Source organism: Pelodiscus sinensis, chromosome 1 (assembly GCF_052426305.1).
Source record: "Pelodiscus sinensis isolate ZL-2025 chromosome 1, ASM5242630v1, whole genome shotgun sequence".
Classification (NCBI taxonomy): domain Eukaryota; kingdom Metazoa; phylum Chordata; order Testudines; family Trionychidae; genus Pelodiscus; species Pelodiscus sinensis.
Genome location: NC_143052.1, coordinates 66,426,108 through 66,450,426, shown reverse-complemented (window position 1 = coordinate 66,450,426; position 24,319 = coordinate 66,426,108). Strand labels below are relative to the sequence as shown.

General features: G+C 43.4%; 1 protein-coding gene across 1 annotated transcript in view; it reads right to left on the bottom strand.

Moving 5' to 3' along the window:
• Positions 1-363: 363 nt before the first annotated feature.
• KCNMB4 (potassium calcium-activated channel subfamily M regulatory beta subunit 4) overlaps positions 364-24,319 on the bottom strand; it is a 30,945-nt gene continuing 6,989 nt past the window's right edge. The window contains exons 2-3 of the mRNA XM_006121564.5: positions 8,342-8,469; positions 364-1,713 (exon numbers count right to left, since the gene is read on the bottom strand). Coding sequence (XP_006121626.2) covers positions 1,545-1,713; positions 8,342-8,469 — 297 coding nt within the window. The 3' untranslated portion in view covers positions 364-1,544. The remainder of the gene's footprint in view (positions 1,714-8,341; positions 8,470-24,319) is intronic.

Sequence of the window (24,319 nt, the reverse complement as noted above, 5' to 3'; positions counted from 1 at the left end):
GGGTAATGTATGCATACCGAACTTGCTAATGAAGCCCGGGATTTGAATTTCCGGGGCTTCGTTAGCATAAAGCCGGCGCCGCCATTTTTAAAAACCGGCTTGTTCGAACCCCGTGCCGCGCGGCTACACGCGGCACAGGCTAGATAGTTCGAACTAGCTAGCCATTCCAAACTATCTGTACGCCTCGTGGAACATGGAACGAGGCGTACAGATAGTTCGGAATGGCTAGCTAGTTCGACCTATCTAGCCCGTGCCGCGTGTAGCCGCGCGGCACGGGGTTCGAACAAGCCGGCTTTTAAAAATGTCGGCGCCGGCTTTATGCTAATGAAGCCCGGGAAATTCAAATCCCAGGCTTCATTAGCAAGTTCAGTATGCATACATTACCCCGCTAGTTCGAACTAGCGGGGTAGTGTAGACATACTCTTTCAGATTTATGATGCAAAAAATGGAAATGGCAGAGTAAGATAGGGAAAGCAGATACTGAGTTCTTCAGTTACTAGCACATCTTAACTTGAATGTTGAAAAGCATCTTTTTGCCAAGACTTAAAACTGTTCACAGCGATGGAGTGAGTAATTGTGACAATGGTTGTTGACTGACATGTTCTAAGAACCTGTAAAAAATTGAAATCTTATTCTTTTTGACTATCACTTGAACTAAATGACATAAAGTGACTCCATGGCCCATTGCACTTTCTAATTTAAGTATGTGATTACAAGTATAACACAGCACCTTAGTGCGATCTCTACTACCAAAAAAGATCTCTGTAGTTTATATCACCACTTTGTGAACCTGATAATGCTAAGAGAACTCACAGAACAGCTACTGAGTCAACAGGATTATTCCGAGCATTGTTTTTCTCTTTCAGATAAAAGTCAGTATTTGTTTTCCAATTAAAAAAGAAAAATTCCTCAGGGATCTTAATTTGCAATAATAATAAACAACAAACGCTGAAAGAAGAATTTTATGTAAAGCCAGTGTCAATTTCAAAATGAAACACTCCAGTACAGTGAAAAGAAATAAAATAAGTGGAATATGTTATTTTTGAGCTTTAAATTAAAATAAAAAAAAACATTGAACAAAGGTAAAAAAACAAAACCATCATCCTTTATTATTTCAGAAACACAATCTATGATAAAGTAAATAATATTTTTAATATTTAATACCAAATACTAACAACAAAGTTTGTTCTGTGAAGATTAAATTAACCACATTTTGGGTTTTCTCATACTGTCTCTCAGTACAAGTAAGACCTGGATAAATAGCCATTGTTCAAGTTTAGTCTAATACAGTACAATATATTTGGTGCAGTTTATAATCTTTTGGTGGAATATTCTTGTTTACTGTCTTGGCAGAAGAAGCAATTAATTGACATTTCATAAAGCTGTCCCCCAAGAATAATCCTCAGGCATCAGCAACGCCAAAGTCCAACAGTACCCTGGTAATGGGCATATCTGGGTGCACTGGAGAAGTGCAGCTTATGTTGGATTTACCACTTTTGACTTTTCTTACAGCTTTTTCCTTCATCTTCAGTGACTTTTTCCATTTATGACTGTTTCCTCTTTTTTATTGCTTCTGCTTTAACAGCCAAGCTCTTTGCACAGATTGTCAGGACCACAATTAGGACTCCTACCAGAAAAGTAACCAGAGGCCAGAGAAAACAATGCAAGAGGACTGTCTCATCGTGGGTACGCCTAAGCAGCACATCATCTGGTCTGTAAACGAGGGAGGAAAGAAAGGAGGAATAAATTACATTATATATAAAAGGAGGAATAAATTACATTTTATATATATATATAAAATCAAATAGGCATCAATTCATCCATCAGTGGAAGGCATTTGACATGGAAACAATAATGGCATTTTATTTGTAACAGTGGTACAAAATTATTCAAGAGGATGATTTCTTTCATCTACCACTTTAATTTGCAAATATATGATCAACATTCATGGCATTCTGCCAGGGTGTCTTATCTGAAGTTATTTTACAAAGAAACCCCCATTTAGATAAAAATAGTTTGAGATGTTAGGTTATCATATGAAGCCATGAAATTCGGTACAATATAACAATGTCAGAGTGTGATTTATGAAAAGCAGTAAAATTATTATTGAATACATCACACAAGTAGTTTAATATGTAGGTGCTAAATTGCATCAAAATGGGGTAATTACTGTAATTTAAAGGTTCTAACTCATTAACTTGTAGTTTTGACCAAACTGGGCATGGGGGAGTGGAGAGAATTATAAAGCTTGAAACAAAGTATTGGTAACAGTCAGATACAGGCAGAGCCTATGCCAGTACCATCGTTTCCCTACAGTTCTGCCACCTGTCCACACTAGGGTTTGCTGCAGCCTAACAACCTCTAATGCTGTAAGGGTATGTCTACACTACAGTGTTATTTCGAAATAAGCTATTTCGAAATAGTTAATACAAAATAGATTATTTTGAAATAACGCGTCTACACACAAAATGCATTTTGAAATAGCTTTTTGCTATTTCGAAATAGCGCGTCCACACTGAGTGGACGCTGAATCGCATTTAAGGCTGGCTGGAACCAGGTCTGGAAGGGCATCAGGTCAGGAGTTATTTTGTGTAGTTGCTGCCTGAGGCTGAGTCCTGTGCTTAAAGGGACCCTCCCCCCCCCCCCCCCCCCCCCGGCCCGGACAGCCGGTTCTTAGGTTTCCCTGCTTGCTTGCTTACCTCAATGAGGGATACCAAAGCATTTTGTTTCTGTGTGCTCTGGTTGCCCTCACTTGGGACACCACAGCACTCTGCAACATGGAGCCAGAGCTGCCCGTGGGCACTCTGGTGCTTCTCTTGCACGCATTGCTGCGAGCCTGGCTGCACTTTCTGCAGGCTGCCATCCAGGAGGTCCATCAGGGGGCTGTCAGTATCCAGGAGGCGCTGCGGGAGAACTTCCACCCTGAGGAGCACTAACAGTCTCCCTGGTCTGCCCCACTGAGGGCTTGTGCCTCATTCTTCCCTCACGTCCTTCCACTTACCCCTCCCTAGCCCCCCTTTCTGCTATCAAATAAAATACAAATTTTTTCATAAACACAAACTGTCTTTATTTAACAAAACTGGGGCGGGGGAGGGAATGAAACTCTGGTGAGACTGGGGAAAGGAGGCAAGAGAGGGAAGGAGAGAGGGTGGGAGAGGGGAGGGGGAAACCTGGGAGGAAGGAGCTGGAAGGGGGAAACAAGGGGAAGAAGGGAAGGGGAAGCTTAGGGCTCAGGGTGGGGGGTCTTGCCGGACCAACTTGATTTTCATGCGAACCTGCTCCTGGGTTCGCATGTGGCCTTTGGTGGCCAGGCTGGCAGCTATCCTGACATAGACGGCCATGTTCTCCCATCTAGTGCAGAGATCAGGAATATTGGGGGCATCCCCCCCAAACCTGAATAAGGTCCATGATCTCCATCCTGGACCAAGAAGGCGCCCGCCTTCTCTGGGTCCTGGCAAGCTCCTGGGAGCTGGCAGACTGCTCCTGGGGAGCAGTGGAGGGCTGGCTGCCAGTGGCTTGCTGGTTCATGTTTAGGGGCCATTGGGTCAGGGTCAGTGACTGCTGGCTCTGGGCTGGCAGGCTTGGAGCTGGCACAGGCACTGTGGCCAGAGTCTACCCTTTTAAGGGCTCCGGGGAGGGGGGAAGGGAGAGGAGCGTTCTTGGTTGAGGCTGGAGTGGCCACCAGGGCACCCTGGGAAGGCTGGAGGCCCCCTATTTCAAAATAAGTGTCTACAGATGTGACGACGTGTCAGGATTTTCCTGTCTCCTGCACCCCCGAAATGGCATGAACAGACTCCACCAGCCGGTAGAATGGAGGTTGTTTATTGCCCCTCCAGGATATAGCACAGCACAGATGTAATCTGGTTACAGGAACTGGGGGCTAAGAGGCCTCAGTGCCCCCCTTGAGATAGGGGCATCCCAGCTCCCCTCCCCAGCTCCTTCTCCCCTGCTTTCCAGCCAGGAACTCACTCTCCCTCTCCAAGCCCTGCCCCCAGCCAGGGCAGCCTTCCACCTCCCTTTGTTTCTCCCCATGGGGGTGGCTAGTTCAACAGGTTTGGAATCACCTTTGCATAATGAGGTTTTCCCTGCTGGGTCTTGCTCCAGACAGCAGAGGTCACCACAGCCCAGCCAGGTACCCCCACTACGTCACAACAGAGCACTTATTTCAAAATAGCTATTTCCAATTTGGCGTTATTCCTCATAGAATGAGGTTTACCAAATTCGAAATAAGCGCTCCGCTATTTCAAATTTATTTTGAAATAGCGGTTTGGCTGTGTAGACGCTAGGAAAGTTATTTCAAAATAAGGGCTGTTATTTCGAAATAACTTTGCTGTGTAGACGTACCCTAAGAGAGGAAGAAGGGTGACCTAGAGGTCAAGGCATTAGTCTAGGACTCGAGAGATCTAGGTTTGATTTCTTGGTCAGCCACAGACTTCCTCCATGACCTTGAGAAACTCACTTAGCCTGTGACCCAGGTCATAAAAAGGAATGATAAATAACCGGCCCTTCCTAGCCACAGACATAATTCTAATATTCTCTTGTGTGGGGTGATTGTTGGTTTAAATCCTCATCAATTTCACTCATCCATAGCAGTTTGCTACCTTCACCAGTATCCTACCTCAGCACAACAGCACCAAATTCTGACTCATGCTACCAACTGGACCAGACACAAGAACTGCTCAGTGTGATATATTTTGACTGATAACAGACACATTTCTTGTAGGTAGGTAGGTAGGTAGGTAGGTAGGTAGGTAGGTAGGTAGGTAGGTAGGTAGGTAGGTAGGTAGGAAGAAAGAAAGAAAGAAAGAAAGAAAGAAAGAAAGAAAGAAAGAAAGAAAGAAAGAAAGAAAGAAAGAAAGAAAGAAAGAAAGAAAGAAAGATCGATCGATCGATCGATCGATCGATCGATCGATCGATCGATCGCTGGCTTATTGGATTTTTTAATTTATTTGAAATGGAAAAGTACATAATGGCTAAAGAGCACCATATGTTAATGAAGCAAATTGTGAGAGGAGCAGCTTACGAATTCCTAAGCACCTATTCTCAGAAACAAACTTCTTCCTTCGTCTGACGCTATTATTTTGGTATGATCTCCACAACTTCATCATTGCCACTAGTCTTCTAATGTGCAAGACAATGCTTATTTTTGTGTATCAGTCCCACCTCTTGCAAAACTGGCTTGCAGGACAATAAAAAAAAGAGTCTCTGAATTTATTTTCAGGTTTTACAATGTAAAGTTACTGTGTGCTGATGCTGTGTCTACAATAACTGATGACATTGCATTATATAATGTAGCTCTGCAGCCATGTGAACACACAGAAGCAATAGTTTAAAGGAAATCCACACAGGACTGAAAAAGAAAAAGCCATGAGATAAGCATGTGTCTTTTTTGCTTCTTTGGAATGTAGAAAGACCAGATTTTAAAAGGGTGTGGCAGGTATTCTGCTTGTTTTTAAAATTAAAAGGTGAAGTTTTATCTTATCAGGTTTCCATGGGAAGGCCTGTTGGAGGGTCTGCAAGTTCTCATAAGTTAGCTGAAAGTGTAGGGGTATAAAATCTCACAAACAAATGTATACACTAGTGTTCTCTACAACACCTACCATCAGGGTTGTTAATTGATATTTAAAATGTTAACCAGTTAAGCACTAGATTTATCCATTAATCCTGGAGCAGCCCCTGCCCTGCGCACAGCACGGCTAGAGGAGGGGCTGTCTAGCTCCGCCACAGGTAACAGGGGTTGCTCTGCCCCCATCCTCTCTGCAGCTGGTGGGGGCTGCTCTGGCCCGGCCACGGGCAGTGGGACTGCTCTGGCTTCAGCCCCACCTCGGCCCTGCCATGGCCTCGAGCACTGGGGGGTGTCCTGGCCCCACTGCAGTTGCAGGCAGGGTCCTCCCAGCCACACTAGTTAACCGGTTACCTGATAAGCAGGTCGATAAGCCACCTGTTTACCAGGTAACTGGTTAACCTCTTACATCCCTAATACCTATGCACTTAAACATGTTCTGTACATACAATATATAACAGATCTTCTACCCATGCACAAAAACACTAACAAAAATTGCATATGTTCCCATGTTACAATCAATAACTAAGTTTTTCCTTTTTCTTCTTCCTGTGTTTTTTCTGCTTCCCAACCTGTTTATAAATAAAACCTAAAAATAATATACCCAACCAAGCATTTCCCTTTCTATATATATGCCCTTTCAAAACTCATTCCTGTCTCTAAGCAAAAAGATGTGATCAGAGCAACGCTGTATTAGTGTGTTTATTTGCACTTTGAACATCTCTTTAAACCACTTTGTTGTGAACCTTTCTTTCCACTCTATGATCAATAAGATCAATTTCAAAAGCAAAAGACTAAAATGCATCCCTGGTACTTGCCAATGAAGTTTAACCTAATATAAAATGCAGTCATCTTAAGAAACAGAACAATCTTTAAAGTAACAAAAGTCAGTGCAGCGAGATAGCACCGAGGATGGTGTTTATGTCCTGGCACTCTGGCTTCAGCATGCACTCAAAGTCTGAGGTCAGCCATCAGCTCAGAGAATCCAGCTGGAAGGCCTTTGATACTGATCTGCAGCAACTAACCCCTGGAAAAAATTACAAATAAACTTGGCCACATTGACAACATAATGTCACTCCATATATTCTAGCTGCATCTGTTATTTAGTCAGAAGTGTTAGGGCAATCAGATGCTAGTGTGAAATAAAACTAAATGGCACCAAGATCTAATCCAATAGGTGTACACATAAAAAAATTAATCCCTGGCTCACTATGTTTCCAGAACAATATCTTGCTCTCTTTGCCACCAACTTTCCCTCCTACCCGAGAAAAGAGTCAATTTTTCTGAGACAAAGATCCTTATTCCAAGCCTGAATCAACACATCCTGCTTTATCTGGTCCATCCTTTTTCTTCCTGTTTACCCTTCAAATATTTATTGAATTGGGTGTCCCTCTTCCATTAGGCCCTGGGCCTACAAACACTTAAGCATATCCTTAACTTGACTACCATGTCCAATGATAGTAAAGATAATCACGTGGATTAAGCATTTCCAGGATCAGGGCCTTAGCCACACTATTCATATTTAGGCTTGGGAGGTTTTTATTTGTTTCTTTCTTAAATACTTTCTTATTCCCCTCTCTGCAGATACATAATCATTTTTCATTGGAGGGAATTCAGGAAAGAGCAATCTGGCTACATGTTTCTGGTAATGACACGGTGTCTTACAGATGCAGTCTTACCAAGGATGCATAATACTTACTCATGACCAGAAAAATGCAAATAGGAAAAAAGAAGAACAAAAAGACCCCAAAGCAAAACAATGCATATACCTGCGAAGGGAAAATATATGCAGAGGTAAGATGATTAATTTAAGCTAAGAGATCTATCTATCCCCTGACAGATAAATCTCATTACTGCTGATGGGAAATACAAAGTAGAAAGTTGTAGCTTCAGGCAACTCTACATAGAGAATTATTCTTCATTCTGGAAGTCTATGTAAGTATGAACAAATGAAAAGTAATAGTTTTGTGAACATACATTAATCAAATCTAAGTCTCATTTCCTGCATGAACACAACTCTTAACAGAAGATTTCTTTCCTCTTTGGGGAAGAAACATGAATTTGTTACAAGCAAGGAAACTGCCAGTTTTGGTGGCAAAACAAAGTCAGATTTTTGCAATGGAATGAAACTTGGTGTCACAAAAAAACCCCAACAACAACAACAACAACACACACACACACACACACACACAAAACACAACCCACCCCAACAGCAAAAACCTAAAACTACTTTGTTCTTCAGCAATGGGAATTCTCTCATACATTTTTTACTATTAAAATAGAACATCTTCAAATAGGGTACGTCTAGACTACATGCCTCTGGCAACAGAGGCATGTAGATTAGGCTACCGGACATAGTAAAATGAAGCGGCGATTTAAATAATCGCCGCTTCATTTAAATTTACATGGCTGCCGCGCTGAGCCGACAAACAGCTGATCAGCTGTTTGTCGGCTCAGCGCGATAGTCTGGACGCTCCCCTGCCGACATCAAAGGTATTTGTCGACCACGCAGGTATGCCTCCTGGGATGAGGTCGACAAATACCTGATCAGCTGTTTGTCGGCTCAGCGCGGCAGCCATGTAAATTTAAATGAAGCGGCGATTATTTAAATCACCGCTTCATTTTACTATGTCCGGTAGCCTAATCTACATGCCTCTGTCGCCAGAGGCATGTAGTCTAGACGTATCCATAGTTTGCTTCAAGCAAAACCAATGGAGAACAGAGGATGGAAAAGGTATGTAAATATTTCTATCTATGCAAATGCAAGTAGTGACTTACCTTAGATGCTCATTAAAATAACATGTAAATGGCTGTGAACCCACTTCCACTTTCCAGTATTCCTGCCAGTGTGTGACAATTTCAGAATTCTTCTGATTTTCTCTTTCACAGGGAGGAATATATGAACACTGTCAAAACAGGTTCCAAAATGGAATTATTTCTGTACTCAACAATACAAGGCATCATTCTCTTTGAATTTTCCCCACCAAATTTACCCAGAGTAATAAAGAATGAACCTCTGGGTACAAGTCTCCAAACAGGAAAAAAAAAATGTAGCTGCATGTCCCTTGATCATTATTTGCTCAATATTTATATTGAACATAAATGTTTAAATGTTCAGTAACAAAAAATGATTTACTACATAAGAACAGCCATACTGGGTCATGCCAAAGGTACATCTAGCCCAGTATCCTGCCTGCCAACAGTGGCCTAAACAAGATGCCCCAGAGGGAGGGAACACAACAATAATCACCATGTGATCCCTCTTGTGTTACCCATTTCCAGACTATGCACATTACTAACTTTACTGCTGCTATCTTCCCTCTCTCACCCACATATTCCCCCATCCATCCAAGAAACATGCTGTTGTTTTGTATGATGAGAATAGAACAGATTAAAAGGAGAGGATTAACTTTCAAGGAGGGTTTAGCTAGCTATACTTACGGGTGATACTTTGAAATCATCACAAACATTTACGTCAATCACATGTTCCATTTAACGATAGATAGATAGATAGATAGATAGATAGATAGATAGATAGATAGATAGATAGATAGATAGATAGATAGCCACTATTACAGCAAATTTAAAATGCTGTATAAAAGACAGGTATTATATAAAAGACAGGTATTATCCCAGATTTATAGACACATGATTTGCAGGAAACAAGTATAGGATGTTAAAATCCCAATTCAGCAAAACACTTAAGCACATGCTTAAATCACACTGAAGTGATCAGGATTTAAGTGCTTTGCTGAACTGTTTACCAGATGCCGGATTCAAAGTCTAGCAAAGTCAAGGGGAGTCTTTCCATTGACTTTAGTGGTCTTTAGATCAGGCCTTAAGTGACATGTTCCAGATACAGAGGAAGAGAACCAAGTGTGTTGCTTCTCAACCCCATATTTGATTACCATGCCTCCTTCCACTTGTACCTTAAACATATATTACTAGAATTAGGGCCATGGTTTACTCTTTGGAGAAATATTTGTATCCCAGTGCACAAGCATAATTCTTTCAGTCATTAATAGGCATCTCATAAGTCCATGAGAGACTGAATTCACCCTTTCATTTATGAAATTCCATGCAAAGGTAGCACTACAAACTTTTACATTGCTTTATTAACATATGTAATAATGGACTCAATTGTACATAGTATAGTGCAGATGGTGTGACCTATGTCCCTTTTAAAACTGGGAGCTGTAGCGATAGGACATATTACTAGAAAGAAATACATGACCAACAGGAAGTTAAATATAGAATTGGTATTCTCTTTGGTAGGGTTAGCAGACAGGAAACCTATGCTCAAGGAAGCCCTATTGCAGATCTCTCCATAGTCAATTGAAAGGACAACTAACAGAGAAGGGTCTGTGTAAAAGAGTCTTGACTAGCTCACCACCAAAAGGGCTAATGTCACCCGTGTTTATTGGTCATCCGGGCCAGTCCTGTAGCCCCAGGCACAACCCGTGGTGGAGACCCGCCCTGTTCCCATTCCTCTTTTTTTTATATATCACTGCACGCCCGAGGCTGCCTCTCCGGCCAACGGAGTAGGGGGGTTCGGGCCCACCCCCTCTCTGAACCCCGGCCCAGAGCCCTGAAGGCAGGGACTCACGGTCCCTCCCTAGTGGATGGGGGAAGTACCCCAAAACACACCCGCTCACGGGCTCCATGACCCCGCCCTGGGCCGCTTCCTACTCCACCCCTCCTCGTGTATCCCGGCCTCACCTCTCCTTCCTCCTGCTCCCTGACTCTGTTGCTCTCTCCTCTCCCCTTCCGCGGTGCCAGACCCAGGTTTAAATCCCCCACTGGCCCTGACCCCGTACGTCATCTCCTCTGCGCTGCCCAGCAACCCCTCTTCCCCCGTGACGTCACACGCCGGCGCCTCTCTAGCCCCTCCTCTTTGGGCCTCGCCCAGAGGCGCTCCTTGCCCCCCGTCGCTCGCCGCGCCAAGCCCCAGCCTGGCAGCACGGCCCGCCACCCGGGCGGCGCGCCGGCTCTCCAGCCCCCAGCGCGTCCATCCGCCATCCCCCCGGGCACCCCGAGTGCGGGGCGGGAGCGCCCCGTCACAGTCTGTCCTCTCTCAGAACTTTCATTGGAAAACAAAGACAGCTGTGAAAAAAGGGTCTTCATTTCGTGGCTGGTGGGCACTTTCCTATCATTCCATTAGTGAGCTTAGGCCTCCACTTTACTACTGAATTACTTCAAGCTGTACAGAGCTGGAAGTATGTCTACTTTACATCACTGTGAATTTTTTGCTGGTAAAAACAGTTTGATGAAGTAAAACTCGGTATTTCTGTTAGCATCCACAACTATTTTTTGATAAACGCCTATACTCTAACCTGGAACAAAGTGCAAATTCTCACTTATTTGTTTAACATTAAAACTTTCCTTTTTCAAAACAAAGCACCCCCATTCTCACAGCAACATATTTGGTGCTGTGACCACAGAGAGCTCTTTACATCCTTGTGCCAAGAAGAGAATCGTACCCTAAGATTCTTTTCCAGGTTTGCATTTTTAGAACTAAGTAGCACCACAAAGACTATTGTTCTGGAGATGCTGGATGCTGAAACAGAAAACAGAATACAAGGGTTTTTTGTTGCTTTTTGCTATTTCACATTTAAAATCAGTTCCCTTGGCCCACAACATTTCTTGATTCAATACTGTAGTTTGGGAGTTTGTTTGGAAGTGGCCTTTACAACATCCACCAGAGGATTTTTAGGGCCTGCTTATTGGACGAGTTAAGACTCATTGGCTTGATAGCAGGGTGTTCCATTAAAAGGATTGTAGGATGTGAGGCTCTGTATCTTTCCACCATGCTGCATTGGTTCAGGTTGAAGGCAGGAATTTTTCTTTGGGTCATGAACTAGCATAGACCCCTGGTCTAGGAGTGAGGAGGTTAGGGCTTAGGCATTTTGTTGAAGTAACATCTTTTGAATGGTGCAGTGTTTAAGCTCTGTTGAAGATGTCTGGAGGTCACTCCTCTTTCATTTATGTCATCTTCTGGCACTGCTGCTGCATTCTCTGTGGGGGTGAAATTTACAGACACATCCCAGTGTTTGACAGGAAAATTGAGCCAGCAGAATTTCCTGGGGAGAAATTCCACACCCCATGTGTGAGACCCATCATTTCTCAATCTGGATGAGCTGACACAGCTCACCTGTACCAGTACCACTTCTATAATTCCAATTTGAGGATGGTAATTGCCAAATGAGGTAATAGCTATTATTTTTTATAAATATCATATGCACCTCAGTTCACCTGGTGGAATTAGCCTGAGTTCAAAATATTATATCAAAGGAGGATGTCAGAAGAGAAGCGCACAGGTAACCACAAAACTATGGCAAAGATAAAACACTCCAGAGAATACCAGGGATCCCTGAGGAAACAATGAGGAATACCCCAGCCAGGCCCCAACCAGGTAGATTACTCTTCCCATTCCTGAGGCCAGGATTAAAAGGGGATACCAAACCATTAAAGGATCCAGGACCTAAACAAGTAAAGTGGGGGTTAAATGAATGACTGCACAAGAATCATCAGTGAGCACTAACAGGAATGCAATGTAAGTAAGGCTTTGTGCATAAAGCACTGCCACAGCAGTGCTTTAAAATGAAAGTGTGGCCACAGCACGCGTGCAGGGAGAGAGCTCTTCCCGCGCTCTCTGTAAACCACCTCAAAAAGGGGAGTAGCTAACAGTGCAGGGCTCACAGAGCTGAAGCCTGGTTCACACTTTATAGTGTTGTAACTTACTGCACTCTGAGGAATGTTTACTGCGCTGTAAAGTGCCAGAGTAGGCTTGGCCATAGAGATCATGCTGCAAGCAGAGCAGTCTGTGTCTTCCAATCCACAGATGAAGATAACTAGTCTCAAGGGAGCTTACAAAACATGAAACTATAAATAAGGAGAAATATGTGTATGGCCTTCTTGTTTTATCCCTTTGTTCACTGTGCTACATGTTGTTGGGTAAATGAATAAACAGTGCTTTGTTCTGAAGAAATTTCTTCTGAGTCATGCTCATCACCTGTTACACACTCCTAGGGTATGTCTACACTAGCCCCCTAGTTCAAACTAGGGAGGCTAATGTAGGCATTCGAAGTTGCAAATGAAGCGCCGGATTTAAATATTCCCGGCTTTATTTGCATGTTCCCGTCTGGTCGCCATTTTTAAATTCCACTAGTCCGAAGTAACTGCCCACGGCTACTCCAATGAGGTGTAACAGTTATTTCGAAGTAAGGACTTAGTTTGAATTACCGTTTCACTGCCGCGTGTAGCTGCAGGCAGTTACTTCGGACTAGTGGAATTTAAAAATGGCAACCGGACGGGAACATGCAAATATTTAAATCCCGGGCTTCATTTGCAACTTCGAACGCCTACATTAGCCTCTCTAGTTCGAACTAGGTGGCTAGTGTAGACATACCCCTAGATGAAAAGGTCTAGAAGGTGCCAAACCTAGCTTAGGTTGCAGCTTCTCAGTTGATCTCCTGTGTTAATCTGACAGCCCTGAAATCCAGTCTAGTGGTATGTCTAGACTACAGAGTTTTGTTGGGAAAAAATGGCTGTTTTTCCGACAAAACCTGAGTTATGTCCACACTGCAAGTGCGTTCTTTTGACAATAAATCGAACGAACAGAGGGGTTTTTGCACAATTGATAATCCTCATTCTACGAGGTAGAAGCTTTTTTGCAAAAGAGCTCTGTCACAAAAAGGCATGTGTGGATGGGGAAGAGGGAGTTTTTCCAGAAGAAGAGGGAAGAGGAAAAAGCACAGGTGCCCTGGTGGCCATTCTATCCATAGCAATCACAGCTTACATGCGAGATAGCGATCAGACAGTCTGGACGCTATCTTTCAAAAAAGCGCATTGCTTTTTCAATGCCCTTTTGCAGTGTGGACACTCTCTTTCAGAAGAAATTTTTCCGAAAGATCTCTTCCAAAAAATGCTTCTTGCGCAAAAAGCCTGTAGTCTAGATGTAGCCTAGGAGTGATAGGACCATAGGGCTTCACCCAAAGAGGGACAGAGATACTGAAAATTGCCTCCAAAGGATGCACTTGAGAGGAATGTGAAAGAGTCTGTAATATGGTTTGCCCAATATATGTGACAGCCAGTAAAATACTTGCAGCCCTGCTGCCAGAACTTCAGAGAAACAGCTGTCATCTTTGGACTGTATAATGTGAGAAGTGTGCACATATAGGCATGGAGAAAATCAGTTGAGAAGATATGCAGTTTGCTACTGTTTAGAATAGCATTAGTGAGAAGTGTTTGTTCTACCTATGGATGTTAAATTCCAATTAATCAGCTAATGAAGTGGTCGATGGAATTTCAATTGACTACTCAATTAGTCGGTGGGGAGGGGCGCTCACTACTCCTCCTGCGGCTCTGCAGTTTAAAGGTGGTAGGAGTCAACAAGCAGAGCTGCAGTGGTGTTAGCACCTGGGGGCATCGTGAGCCGGGACTAAGCCTACGCTCATCGGGTAGTCGACTATTCGACTACTCTTTTACATCCGTAGTTCTACTAGCAACTCCTGCAGCATTATTTATTATTTGTAGGGCCTATATGTCACAATCAAGATCAGGGCATCATTGTGTTAGGCAAAGTTCAAATGCATTGTAGGAGATAATCCTTGGCCAAAAAGATCACACAGACAAGCCAAAAAAAGGCTGAGAAGGAAATTAAAAGCATGGAGAAATAAAGTACGGTAACTTGTCCACGGTCACACAGAGCATCAGTGCCAGATCTAGGAATGGAACTTATATCTGCTTAATCCAATCCACTAGACCACACTGCCTCTAAGCTTCCAGTAGAAGCTGAGGGTCTGGTACCTCCTTCCCAGACTTCTGTGACACTGAAGACAATAGCAACTCTCTCCACCATTTATGTGGAGCAATTTTTTATTTTAAGTTTGTTTTAAATGTCAAAAAAGATACCCAATAAGAGAAAGAAGTCTCCTGCATGGCTGCTACATCACTTCCTCTAAGCTGTGAAAGAATTTCTTCATATACCAGTTATTTGATCACAGTACTGCTACTCTTTTCAGAAGAAAGCATGGTTTTAAATAGTTGGATACATGATAATTGTGATTCAGTGAAGACTAACCAGAGAACATTTAAACTCACAATATAATTATCCACTAGATTTTTTTTTTGTCCATTCCTACATATTTCCTTCCCTTTTTAATTATCCTGGTAAGACTTTCCCTGCCTTCTCTGATACAGAGGCAGCAGAGCAGGACGACAGCTGGTGCACCAGCTCCTGGGGAGTTACCTGCCACCACGCACTGCTGCCTAAGTATCAGAGGCAGCAGCATGGGGAGACAGGCAGGAGCTGCCTGCTGCCCCAGGAGCAGGGCACACTGGCTCCTGGGTAGCCAGCTGCAAATGTGTGTAACCATGTAATTGCTGCATTTTTCAGCAGTTACACGATTACACAATTACCTGCATTTTAACATCCCTACAATGCATTGTAGCACATATCAAATTATATAATTCAAATATGGTCTCAGTTACACAGCATCAGCTAATGAAATTCTTCCCTTATTCCAAACTTTTGTCTGGATAGATGACTCAGGATCCAATCTGATAATAGTGTTAGGGAGTAGATATAAATGCTTAGAGTACATATTAATAGGGACCTACCAAATTCACAGTCCATTTTGCAATTTCAAACAAATAGGATTTTTTAAATAAACAATTTCATGGTTTTACATTTGAAATGTCAGTAACTTCTGGGGGGCCTACTGGTAGAAATGCTGCCTTCAACGATGGGAAGCCAGAGAAGCTGCTGGCCAGGTGCCAAGTTCTAAAGGCAATGCCACCAACAGCAGCAGCTCAGAAGTAAAGCTCAGACTAGGAGCTGGAGCCTGGTCTATGGTAGAAACTGGCCTATAGCTGAGGTAGCCCTAGTCCTGCCCTTTCCCTACAATAATCATATTTCATAGGGAACATTAGATTTCATGGTCCATGATGCATATTTCAAGGCCATGAATTTGGTGAGGGCCCTATATACCAATGTTCATAAGTGTCTGCATCTGCGAAGTGTCTGCATCTGCTCTAATCCCACTGACAGAGACCAGAAACTTCAGGATCTCTACCAAGCATTTTTAAACCTCAATTACCCACCTGGAGAAATAAAAAAACAAATTGAAAGAGCCAGACGAATACCCAGAAACCATCTACTTCAAGACAGACCCAGGAAAACCAACAATAGAACACCACTTGTCATCATCTATAGCTCCCAACTTAAACCTGTCCAACGCATTATCAATAAACTACAACCTATACTGGAACAGGATACTACCCTCCGAGAGGTTCTCGGAGACAGACCCATAGTCTCCTACAGACAACCACCTAATCTCAGGATGATTCTTACCTACAACTACAGGACATACCACACTAATACCAACCCTGGAACTTTCCCTTGCAACAAACCCCGGTGCCAGCTTTGTCCACATATTTACTCTGCTGACACCATTATTGGACCTAACCATGTCTATTACAAGATCAAGAACACATATTCCTGTTCATCCAGAAATATATTTTATGCCATCATGTGCCTAAAGTGTCCAACGGCTATGTACATTGGACAAACTTCTCAGACGCTTCGCCAAAGAATCAATGCACACAAAACAGACATAAGACTCTCTCTCAGAGAAAAAGCTGTTGCTTGCCATTTTAGCCAAACTGACCATTCCCTCAATGACCTTAAAATATGCATATTGCTTTAAAGAGACTTTAACTCCAGACTTCAACAAGAAACTTCAGAATTGTCATTCATGCTTAAATTTGACTCTTTATGTATGGGTCTAAACAAAGACTCTAATTATCTCACCCATTACAAAGATAGCTTCCCCAATTATCACCCATAATGTCATTACCTCACAGAAACTTCCCCTATTATCACCCCTATGGGTGTGTCTAGACTACATGCCTCCTTCGACGGAGGCATGTAGATTAGCCAGATCGGAAGAGGGAAATGAAGCCGCGATTAAAATAATCGCGGCTTCATTTAAATTTAAATGGCTGCCCCGATCTGCCGATCAGCTGTTTGTCGGCAGATCGGGGCAGTCTGGACGCGATGCGCCGACAAAGAAGCCTTTCTTCATCGGCACAGGTAAACCTGGTTTCACGAGGCTTACCTGTGCCGATGAAGAAAGGCTTCTTTGTCGGCGCGTCGCGTCCAGACTGCCCCGATCTGCCGACAAACAGCTGATCGGCAGATCGGGGCAGCCATTTAAATTTAAATGAAGCCGCGATTATTTTAATCGCGGCTTCATTTCCCTCTTCCGATCTGGCTAATCTACATGCCTCCGTCGAAGGAGGCATGTAGTCTAGACACACCCTATGTCATTACCTCACAGACACTAACCTTCCCCCCTCACCCCCACTCTGTTCTAAAATTTGATTTGTCAATTTCACGTGTTCATTTTTTTGATTGTATCACTTTGGTATATATGGTTGTGCTGATTTTCTTCCACAAATAGATCCGAGGAAGTGGGTCTGGCCCATGAAAGCTCATCACCTAATAAACCATCTTGCTAGTCTTTAAAGTGCTACATAGTTCTGTCTTTTGACAGCCCTAAGCACTGGGGGTATGTCTACACTACCCCGCTAGTTCGAACTAGCGGGGTAATGTATGCATACCGCACTTGCTAATGAAGCCCGGGATTTGAATTTCCCGGGCTTCATTAGCATAAGCGGGGAGCCGCCATTTTTAAATCCCCGCTGCTTCGAACCCCGTGTAGCGCGGCTACACGGGGCTCGAACTAGGTAGTTCGGACTAGGGTGCCTATTCCGAACTACCGGTACACCTCGTTTCACGAGGAGTAACGGTAGTTCGGAATAGGCACCCTAGTCCGAACTACCTAGTTCGAGCCCCGTGTAGCCGCGCTACACGGGGTTCGAAGCAGCGGGGATTTAAAAATGGCGGCTCCCCGCTTATGCTAATGAAGCCCGGGAAATTCAAATCCTGGGCTTCATTAGCAAGTGCGGTATGCATACATTACCCCGCTAGTTCGAACTAGCGGGGTAGTGTAGACATACCCTGGTTTACTTAAGTGCCAATCAAGCACAATTGCAACTGAAATCAGTGGGACCTGTGATTGCTCAGCACCTTTGAGAGTTGGGCACTGTGTGGTTGACAGGAATGAGCCCATGGCTAGGAATCAGGAGACCCTAGTTTCTAATCCTGACTTTGCTACCAATTTACTATATAGAGTTAGACATATCACTTTATTTTTCTGTTCAATTTGTCTATCTATAAGATAGTGGGCAAGCATTAGTTTGTTTAAATATGTTTTGGGTTCTTGTACAATCTATGTAAAAGTATAATACACAGATAGGACTAATGTCCAAGAATTAGATGGATTTCAAAGCCACACATATCTATACATTTTACATGTTTGCATGGACTCATCATGTTATCCGAGCCCTTCACAACCTTTAATATATTTATCCTTCCCACTACTCTGCGAGCTAGGAAAGTGTTATTATCTGCATTTTACAACTGGAGAATAGAAGGGTAGAAACCAAGCAACTTGCTTAGGACCAGACAGGGGAGTCTGTTACAGAGCAAGAACTGAACTCACATCTCTAAATTCCCCAGCTAACACACTGATCACTGAACCATCCCTACTCTAAACGGTCAAGGCAGGTGGAGAGGTGAAGTGACCTGCCCCATGGTCACATGCTAAGGCTAACCCTTTACCTGACTCCCTTCTGGAACATTATACACATAGGCATGCATTTGACGAAGTGGGTCTTTGCCCATGAAAGCTTATGCTTCAGTTAGTCTATAAGGTGCCACAGGACTCCTCGCCGCTTTTGCAGATTCAGACTAACACGGCTACCCCTCTGATACTATACACATAGGGTGTGTCTAGACTACAGGGTTTTGTCGACAAAAGTCCACTTTTGTTGACAAAACTATACCTGCGTCTACACTACCACCGAGTTCTGTCGACGGCGGTAAACCTCATTATATGAGGAATAATGCCTTTTGTCGACAGAGTTCTGTCGACAGAAGGCGTTATTGCATCTACACTGTCCTTTGCATCTACACTCTCATGTCGACAAAGCAGCTTGTTTTGTCGACAGAACTGGATGCAGTCTAGATGCTCTTTGTTGACAGAAGCTTTGTTGACAGTATCTGTCAACAAAGCCTCTGTCGACAAAAGCCTGTAGTCTAGACATACCCATGGGGCAATAAGTAGTAAGCTATCCTTGAGCTCCCTGAGCAGTTCTATCCAGCCATCATATGGACGAGGTAAGTTTTTCTCATCTTCTTCTCAGCAACTCACAGCACCCCCCACATTCATGGCAAGGAAGGATCTACCCAATTACATTTAATATTAAAAAACTGTAGTCCTGTAGCACCTTAGAGACTAACAAAAATAGAGACAGAGTATCAGGAGCTTTCATGAGCAAAACCCACTAGTCTCTCATCTGAGGAAGTGAATTTTGCCCATAAAAGCTCATGATGCTATATACATATTTTTGTTAGTCTCTACGGTGCTACAGGACTATTCATTTTTTTAAAGCTGCAGACTAACATGGCTACCCCTCTGAGACTTTTATATTTTATATAGTTATAGATACACACACGTATTCATTCACATACGTCTCTTCTAAAACAAGTATAAATCAGGCAAGTTATTTTTTGCATCACGCTCACATGCAGGCATAAAGAGAAAAAAATCTAAACAAACGAGTAAGGAAGCAGATGTCACTTTCTTTTTTAGCTGCTAGATGACATATTCCATTGTAAATTTACACAACCAAATATACTTTTTGGCACTCTGCACTATATGTATTAGCAATAAATTCAGAGCGTTTGGGATAAGCAACAGCATAACTGGTATTAGATCCTGGCTCTGTAGTTAATCCATTTTGCTTGGGTAATGGGACAGAAGGTATAAGACGTGATATTTTTTGTACTTTTACTTTTTATGGAAAGTTTCCAATGCTCCAAGCTGTTAAACTCTGGCACAAAAATGGTTACTGCTACTGAAGCAACTAAAAGAAGGTTAACAATAAATTGTTTTAACTGATTTAATCTAAAAAATCCATCATCCACAAATCAGGCACACTGAAAACACACATTTAAATTGCTGTAATCCCATACCGTATTTCACATTCATATTTTTGTATTTACTCTGACCCAGCTGCCTAATCTTGTAAGAATCAAAATGAATCTAGGATTGTGCAACTGTATGATGATTCCCTTTCAATGCAACTTACATACATATGTCACATCATAAATTAAATTCAATCAGCAGCAGCCAATATGCTACAATAAGAGACTAAGGAAGCTAAAGACGGAATACAATTGTCAAGAAAAACTGATGACACTGTTATTCAAAAACATGTAACAGCAATATGTAGGTGTATATTTGTTTCTTCAAGTTTCTAAACTACATGTATAGGTGATCATACAATGCCCTGCCGGTCTGTCCTCATAAACTAAAAATCACCAACCAAATGATGGGTTTCCCAGCAGGGATGTAAAAATGCAGTTAAAAATATAACTGTATAACCATAGTTCCTCCAAGGGGGCGCACTTGCACAGGTGCACAGAAAGAATTAAGTCCCGTCAACCTCATTAACAGAGCCGCACAGCAGCGTGCCTGCAACCCTGCACTACTTAGGTCCTATCCGTGGGAAAAGATTAACGAGTGGTGGTGGACTTTGTGGTGGAGTAAGGGCTGAGCTGGACAGCTTTCTTCTGTAATCTGGGAGCTGGAGCCAGGACCATGTGGTGGCTGCCCTGCTGCTAGCAGGGCAGGGCTGCGTGGCAGCTGCTGGAGCCAGGACTGAGGTGTGGGTGCTCCTGGGACAATAGATAACAGGGCACCAGAGGGACAGGAGGTGTAGAGAAGGGGGGAGAATTAGCATGACTCCAAGTCCTGATGAACTCCCACTAGGTAATTAAGATATTTCTATCTCAAAATGACAAGCTGCTCCTTTAAAACAATCTTGCCATATTGGTGCATTTGGCACAAGTGCTTTGGCCAGAGAAGAGCTGATTATCAGATGAAATCCCTTATTTTCTGACAGGTTTGAGAAATGTTGTACAAACATGAAAATCAAAGGGAAATGGTTTCTGCTCACGCACAAACCCAGCAGCAGAGATTTAAGGCTGGTATTGCATGAAGTCCATTTGCCCAGCCCACATCCTATTCCCTGATCCAAGAGGATATGAGAACACAAGCTGAGGTCAGAGCCACTGAGACACACACAGAATGATACGCAGCATTAGGGATGTGAGATATCGGTTATTTTAGAAATTGTGTAGCCGCAACAATTTTTAGTGGTTACATGGTTACTAAAATACTCCCCAGGGTAGGCGGGCAGCCAGCGTGCTCCCAGCTCCTGGCCCCACTCCTGGGAAGCATCCTGCCACTCACACTGCTACCACTGTATCAGAGGAAGCAGTGCAGGGTGGCAGGCAGTAGCCAGACCAGCTCCTGCCTGCCACCATCCACTGCTGCCTCTGATACAGAGGCAGCAGGATGGAGCAGGAACAACCTGTCTGTGGCAGCAGTCTGTCACCGAGCTCCCCACACACAGCCCTCCCCCACCTGATGCTGCTGCCTCTGTATCAGAGGCAGCAGTGTGTGGGATGAGAGGGGGGGCAGGCAGCTCCACAGAGCCGGTGCTCATGGGAAGCTGGCTTTTAAGCTCTCTCCTCCCAACCACTAGCTCCCACCTGCTCCCCCTGCTGCCTCTGAGGGAAGTAGAGGTGGGAGGGGAGGAAGGGGAAGGTGGCTCAATGACAGCCAGCTCCCCATTGGCACTATTTTATGCCTGCCCCCCCCCCCCCCGCCCCATTGCCTCTGATACAGAGGGAGCAAGGGGGAGGAAGTGCACGTAGTCATTTGGATTATCCGATAAGCCCAGTCTTATCAATTAATTGTTTAAATGTCTATTCGCTAGCATCCCTACTCAGCATTGGTTGGGTTAGCAGTGGACACCCCCCAGGGTTCTGCAGTCTTTCCTTCTTGCAGAGCTCTTCACAATAGAGAGTTTCTGTCCAGGTTTCATCTCCCTCCCACTCCCAGCATCCAATCCCCTCATGCCTGATTTGCAAAATATTAATTGCATGGACAATCATGAAGTGTTTCCCAGATCCCAGGTTGGACACCACAAATCTACCAGATTTTTTCCAACTCTAGGCCCAGATCCTGGCATGGCATGGTGGCACACATCCAAACAAGCACTCATGACCTCAATATTGGTGCACAAGACAAAACTTGTTCTGTTCATTGATGGAAAATCTTAGAACACTGCGTGTTACATGTGCAGTGACATGCGCTGTGGGCTCTGCAGCATAAAGCTTACATAAAACTTAAATAAGCTTTATACTGCAGATCCCGCAGCAAAGCCTCCCCATGGCCCCATTCCTGGGGAAGTGGCTACACTGCAGGCTCTGCAGCCAGCCCCTGGGGAGTGAGGCTGGTAGCTGGCAGCTCATGCTAGCCCTGCTCCGAGGGAGCCAGCATGTAACCTGCAGTGGGGGGGGGGGGGGGGAGGGCAGGCCTGCCACAGGAGGGGTTGCTCTGGTGGGCCCGGCAGGGCTGGAGCACCCCTCTGCCTGGGCAAGTAGGGAGCTGCTCCAGCCCCTACCAGTTAAGTGGAACCATTAAGGGTGAGGCTTACGAGTTAACATTTTATATCCCTATTGCCAAGCAACAACCCGCCTCAACCAATGCCCTTCTCAACAGCCTGGGAGAGCAGAGGGAAAAAGGAGTACTTGCAGGTTAACAAATCAGTGGACTGAGAGAGTAATTGGGGGAGGAAATGGAGAAAATTCCAAAAGCAAGAACACCGACAGACAGCTTTCTCTCATTTAAAATGAGAGCTCCAGTTGAGGCATCTCTGCTGATCTCAACAGTAGCTGCAATATGAAAGCTGACTCGGCTTATTGGGGCTTTGTATCAAACCTTTTTTACCTTTTGGTGGGCTGCTCATCTAATGGGTAATATCCAAAAAGTATTTCAAGTAAAAGGGCCTGGAAAATGCTGTCCTCTGTGGATGCTTGAGCACGGTCAGTGTTCTGCAATGTAATATAATTCAGGGGCTTTCCTTAGATCCTTCTTTTGCTCTTAATATTACTGTCAGAGCTGGGTGAAAGTTTTCAACTTAAACTTTTTGTATGAAAAAGCAGATTTGGTAACATTCACACATTTCACATGCATGCTGATTTTGCTGCACTGTTTTGGTAAAAGTAAATTTGAAAAAATTCCCACTTGTCCTGACCCCAGGAACATTTCAACTGTTTCAAAATGAAATGTTTAGTTTTATTACTCAAAATTACTTTATCTAGAAATTGTTTGTATTAAAAACATTAAATATTGTTCAAAATCCAAAAGCATGTTGCTCAACCCACACTATAATTTTCTTTCAAATGTATGATTCACCACAATTTTAAAAAAAATGCTTTCAATTTGACTGGAAACTGTTTTTATTTTTCAGAACTGTCAGTGAAACAAAAAATCCAATATTCACCATTCTACTGACTTCTATCATTCTTGCTAAAGAGAACTGCATTTAGGACGGTTCTAACAGTTGAGGTATACGTGGTACATCTTTTTTTCTTGCCAAATGATTTACATCAATGTCTACTCTAAACAAAATGCCTTGGTCTATAAACCAGAATAGCAAGGCTATGAAAAGCTTATGGTTTAATGTCTCACTCCATGATACAGGATGTCATCCTGCCCCGTTGAAGTCAATGGGAATTTTAGCATTGACTTTAATGGGTACAGGATCAAGCCTATAGCAATGAACTACTTACTTTCCTCTCCTTCATACAATTCCTATTTGATTTTATTGCCTTGGTACTGACATGTGTCCTCTCCCCCACTCTTTCTCCTTGACCCTAAGTTTGGCCTTGAGGAAAAAATAAGATGACCTTACTACGTTTCTTTTTTAAGGGCACAAAAAAAAACCCACCCAGCACTGAACATGCCTTCTAATGCCCTCCTCCAAGTTACTTCCCTCCATCATTGTCCTAGAATGATTAATACTTCGGTCTTTCATCTTGCATGTTCTGAATGAACATGGATTAACATTCACAACACTCCAGTGATCTAATTACATTTTCCATTTCCATGTATTAAATAAAGACAAAGAAAATTGTTTTGCTGGGTAGCTTTGGAAATTCTCTCTCTCAAGCTCTTTATCCACTGAAGTAGTTCACCCTTGTAGCATCCCTACTGCGATCCTAGTTTACTCTTTTGTTCTGAGCCATATCACAAGTTTTACTGAAGCCCTTATCTGCACTTCAAATTCTCATTTTCAGCAAACTAATTCTGTCAGGTTTTCAGGCTTTCAGGCACTATTTCCCTTTGTGACTATACAATACTGAACAAAATTTATTCTGGACAATCAGAATGCTGGAAAGTTGACATATTAAGAAACGCTGTTGTAAAAGGCTGCAAAAAATGTAAGGGCCAATGCCAAATCACTTTTCAAACAAACTTCCTTCCCAGTTTTGCCAGCACAGTAACTCAACCTTTTAGTTTACACTACATTTAAAAGAGTGAAATATTAAACACTAGAAGAGTTAGCTAGCATTGCTTGAGTATTTCACCGCAGGGGGCTAAAGCTGTGAGTGGTGTGGGAGTCAGAGCAGGGGCTTAAGAATGTGAGGGACTCAGGGCAGGAGGCTGAAGGTGTGGAGGAATCAGGGCTGGGGGTGAAGAACGGCTCAAGGCAGGGGGTTGAGATGTGGGGGTGAAGGTCAGAGCAGAGATTTGGGAGGTCTGGGGGGCT